Source organism: Limulus polyphemus, unplaced genomic scaffold (assembly GCF_000517525.1).
Source record: "Limulus polyphemus unplaced genomic scaffold, Limulus_polyphemus-2.1.2 Scaffold4686, whole genome shotgun sequence".
Classification (NCBI taxonomy): Eukaryota; Metazoa; Arthropoda; class Merostomata; order Xiphosura; family Limulidae; genus Limulus; species Limulus polyphemus.
Genome location: NW_013670296.1, coordinates 31,489 through 36,892, shown reverse-complemented (window position 1 = coordinate 36,892; position 5,404 = coordinate 31,489). Strand labels below are relative to the sequence as shown.

At 33.2% G+C, this 5,404-nt stretch overlaps 1 protein-coding gene across 2 annotated transcripts in view; it reads left to right on the top strand.

Annotated features, from left to right (window-relative positions):
* LOC106471537 (aromatic-L-amino-acid decarboxylase-like) overlaps positions 1 to 5,404 on the top strand; it is a 38,037-nt gene that overhangs the window by 2,264 nt on the left and 30,369 nt on the right. For both annotated transcript variants that reach the window (XM_022400144.1, XM_013932136.2), the window contains exons 3-4: positions 886 to 1,020; positions 2,254 to 2,397. In XM_022400144.1, the coding sequence (XP_022255852.1) occupies positions 886 to 1,020; positions 2,254 to 2,397 (279 nt within the window). The remainder of the gene's footprint in view (positions 1 to 885; positions 1,021 to 2,253; positions 2,398 to 5,404) is intronic.

Sequence of the window (5,404 nt, the reverse complement as noted above, 5' to 3'; positions counted from 1 at the left end):
AATACTGTCTAAACTGCAGACGACTCCTACGCTACCAAAATTTGAATTTATGATCCCTTGTCCTATTGTTTTCACTGATAAACACAAAAAAGTTTGATGGATGTATATTATCAATGCCCTTAATAAACTTAAACACCTCAATCAAATCCCCTCTGACCCTTTTTCTCTCTTAACTACAAACAAACTTGTTACCTTTTACAGGGAGCTCTGAAGTATAGCTGGAAAGGGAAACCTTTTGACTCCATTGGCTCATGTATCTATCATTGTCTTTGAGAATACAGCAAAAGTCGATAATAATTTCAATGTTGATCGAAATTATTTACCAAGTAACATAAGGTTGTATAATTTCACTTTGGAAAAAATCTATATATTTTATTTCTATACTAAAAATAAAACAAAATAAGAGACTTAAACAGAACTTGCAATTTCCCGTGATAAAGCAGAATAATATCAAGTTGCGTTTGTGTTACATGACATTGTTACAATATTATATCAGCAACTTACTGTTATATCTATACAATAAAACTTCACGTATTTGAGGCATTTTCTTTCCATTAGTCAGTTATGAACGACAAGTGCGTCATTGTCTCTATATGAATTAAACTTGCGATCTAGGTTTAGAGAAACGTTAATTTGGGGTTCATATTTATAATCTTCTAAGAACATTACGTTTCTACGAGATTTAAAAAAAAACTCAATTTTCCCCCACAAAATCCACTTTATAGTTCTGCATAATTAGTAAAACTTAAATCATGAAATAATGACAGCATTTAAACAATGATGATTTGGGAGAATGAATCGCAACATGATTTCTAATGTTTCAAACAATCAGTTAAAAACTTTTATATAATCTAATTTTTCTCTTTATAACTTGCTTCATTCTAGGGTAGTGCCAGTGAAAGTACATTACTGGCTTTGATATGTGCTCGAGAAAAAGCCATTTCTTCTTTCCAAGCTATCGACAAGGGCTGGAGTCGGAGTATGATTATGAATAAACTGGTGTACTATGCATCAACAGAGGTATGTTTTTGTTTTTATCACTAGGCTTCAGTTTTATTAACACAGTAGTCAGCAATGCTGTTGTCTGTTTGTTTAAATTTGTTGATATTAACGCTATATCACGAACGATTTTCAGGTCAGCAGTGTGTCCTAGTCCCAAATATATCCATAAAAGCTTAAACTGAACCCCTTTCTGAAAATAAAATACATCACAATATCTGTAGTTTCATGTTTAAGATAATATAATATAATACTTTTGGATTTCCACAAAATCTGAACAAGTTCAGTATCAAAATAACGCTTGATTGCAGGCGTACGTTTCATTACGTTCCTTTTAATTATTAGGCCTTGCATGACCTGGTGGTTAGGACGCTCGACTCACAACTTGCGGGTCGCGGGTTCGAATCTCCAACACCAAACATGCTTACCCTTTCAACCGTGAGAGCGTTATAAAATAACGGTCAATCCCATTATTTGTTGCTAAAAGAGTAGCCCAAGAGTTGGCGGTGTGTATTATTTACTAACTGTCTTCCCTCTAGAAACGGCTAACGCAGATAGTCCTCGTGTAACTTTATGCGAAATTCAAAACAAACCAAATTTTTAATTACTTCCTTATGGGTTTCGAATCAGAGTTGTGTAATGGAGAAATTAAAGCAGAATGTGAGAAAAAACACCAATACCGACAGCCTATCTTGATATTATTCACTATCGTCAGGCCTAGTGAGCCTAATTACTTTGCTAGGTTAGGCGTTTAACAGCACTGCATCACGTTCCTGTTGAAAAATATAATGTGTTAAATATATTTACATACTTGTTAAAAATACAACAACAAAAAATTGCATCAGCTTCGGGTGTTAAAATGAACTGTAAAACTGAACAAGAGGAAACATTTTACAGATAATTAATTACAGTTTCCTTGTAGCTCAGCGTCAAGGGCTTATAACTATAAAATCCAGCGTTTGATTCCCTGCAACAGACAAGGTGCAGATAGCTCAATGTATAGCTCTACGCTAAACATTGCTGTGTTAACTGAAAACAAAATGTTACTGCTATGCTGCCGAAACTGCGTCATACGTTCATAGAACATCCTTTTGATTTTGGTCAAAACTGATTTCATGGTAATAATGATCCCTTATTTTTTATTTATTTTTTTTGTTCATATCCCAAATTGTTTCCAATAAACTGTGATTATGATAAATAATAAAATACAATATTTCTGTTTTCTACGTTATATACATATTTTTCTTTGTACAGGCTCATTCTTCTGTGGAAAAAGCTGGATTACTTAGTGGGCTGACATGTCATTTACTTCCAACAGATGCCGCCTTCAGCCTTGAAGGAGACGTGCTCCAGGCTGCTATTGACAAAGATCGAACCCAAGGAAAGATCCCATTTTTTGTACGTTTTTTATTTGTTTTTTTTATATTAACAGAGTAATAAATAAACATAAATTACAGCTTTAAATATCTCTTTATATTTATTAGCTTTATCACGCAATTATAACTGTTTAAATGATTATATAGTTATTTTGAATCAATAATAGATCTATTTGGAAATATCCTTAGTGTAAAAACTAATAATACGATGTGATTCCGTCACTGTCGCTTTTCCCGCCTCCTTTTTAGAACAATATTGCTTAAACATTAGATTTAAATACAAATATTAAACCTGAGGTGCAACATCAGTACGGGACCTCGGTTTTCAAACATCATTTTCGAATTATGGTGAAGCTGTTTGTTTCTTAGCTTTGTAAAGTAAATCGAAGTACCTCCTCAAACTAGTTTAATTAATATAACCTCAGTTATATTGTAAGAAGCATAAATGAAACGTTCACGATTAACGTTACTGTAGCCGCAAAACAATCTTTTCAAAAACATATAGAACACTATGGTGGAGCACCTGTCTTGGATATATTACAGACAAGCTTTTCGTCGTAAGCCATATAAACTTTACTTTGAAATATGCTTTATGCTATATTATGTTTTGGGCTTCTGTTTTCTGGTTTTTATTTTTTGCTGTTTTATTTAGCAATCTTGAAATCGATATTTTTCGTGGTTTTCATTTTTAGTTTTGTGTAGATACTTTGAAATCACTGTTTTTCAGTTTTTGCTTTTAATACAGTAATGAGTATACTAATATACTGTATATTCTCTGCACACATTGATTTCTCTTATGGGAGTAATAACATGTACAAAGCCTAGTTAAAGCCATAGATATAAATAACACTAGATTGGCCAGTCACTACTCTTTACCATTGAGGGGCATTGTGCGCATGCTACCGCCATTGCTTTGTGTTGAATTTGAACTGGCAGACAATGTAAAATGGCTGAGAGTGACAGTCGTCCGTGTAAGTCACGACCCGAAAGAACGAAGGGAACACAATGCTATGTCATTAACTGTTACACATACTGTAATTAAGGGTCAAAGGTGGAGGATATTACTTTACACAAGTGAGTAAAACCTTTTTTTTTTTTCAAGTTATATGGGCGACATCACCGTGGACATGGTAGCGACATCGAACTGGAGTGGATGTTGAATAAGTAGAGTTGTTTAAACATTTGTTTAACAACAAGTAAAAGCTTGGAATGGTCTATTCTTTCATTGGGGTGTGTGTTTGTGAACCAGACTAGTTTCGGAGAATTCCACTCCTCATCAATGACCCTGGACCCTACCACCAATGAAATATCAAACCAAACCAAGCCTTTATAGTAGTGAGGTATCGAAAATCGAACTGGTGTATTTAAGTGTTTTACATTCACAAAAAAGAAATCTATCATTCTATAGGTATTTGAAGAACTTGTAGCATTCCGCCACATCTGGTTTCAAAGTATATATGTGAGTCTTTTTCTTCTTTTTTGGAAGGCATTTCACCTATACAAGTCGGCATGACAGTTTGACAACTTTTGATTTGAAATGCTGACAATATTAAGTACTCATATAAGCTCAGATAATCATCCACCACATTCTAATGTCGTTTGCTGACCAGTTAGGCTATATAGAGACGCCGCTTAAACATACACTAACTACAGATACAAGTTATGTGTACATTCACTTTTGATGCTGTCAATGAGTGTCAAGTTAGAAGTTGGTTATGGTTTAAGAAAAGTCTGGTCTAATCAGTAACGTCATGGCTTATCCGGTATAATATTGAAACATAGGCCTAATAGTAACACTGTCAATAGACTCATTCTCAGGACTACATGAGATTAAAATTTTGCAGGTGGCCCCCTTCCAGTCCAACATCCTTCAGCTGCCAGTGTCATTATAATAAATAATCAGTATGCAGTGCAAGTGGCCTAAAATATTTTGTATTGGTTGAACAAATAAAAAACAAAAAATATACATTAACGTGACTGTGATATATATATATATAAGGGAGTGCTTATAACGGAGTGAGCCTAATTTTATTACAGTATATATGTACATGCCTTTTTATGTTGTTACATTTAATTTTAATGTATGTGTAAAATATCAGCTAAGTGTATTAGATGTATAAATATATTGCACATTGGCGATTGTGTATGTTTACATGAAAACAAAGTACTGCTGAAATGATTCTCACGTGAAATAGGAGAATTTGGTTAGCATATAATTATGAATTGTACATTTAAAGGTGAAAACTGTGGACTATGCTATAGATAAATATATTCCTGCAATGTTCTTGAAACTAATCCACTGCAGTGTACTGTACTCTGTTGAAAAAGTCAGGCCTATGTCCCTGGTATTTCTCTACTTAATCATGTTTGTAACATTTGTGAAATTACCCAAATAGCCTTTTTCCGAAGAAAAAATATATTTTAGGTATTGAGGAAAGATTGAATTTGTATTTTAATCTTTTGATTTGTTATTATAAATGCTGGTAGACTAAAATTATTGCACAATTGTAAAGTTAAAAAGGACCATTATGCACTGTACTGAAGTGTCCATGATGGGAAAATGTACTGGTCATGAAAATTTAGGTGTGTGCATGGTAAAATAAGATGAACAGGTACTTACCACAAATATTGGACATATATTATGGTATGCAGATTAAACAACGCAAGACTAATGAAATAGTGATGAAAAGTGACACGTCTCATTTGTTTTTAATTATTTAAGTATATACCCATAAATTTGACCTACTTAAAACTTACACTCTTATTTGCACTTGAAAGTTTATATAATTTGTAATTTCATAACTTGTCATATTTTTCTGAAGTCAACATCAGTTAAACAAATCGGATCAAATGTAAACACTGTTTTCATGCTTTAATCTGCACATGTCTTGTACTACACCGATAATATATGATTTTCATGTAAAATAAAATATTTTGCATTATTAAGTAACCTGACTTTGTTATGTCGACATTCAAAGGTGAATCCCACTAAGGGGGAATGATATTTTTGTCTTAATGGCAGGGTGATC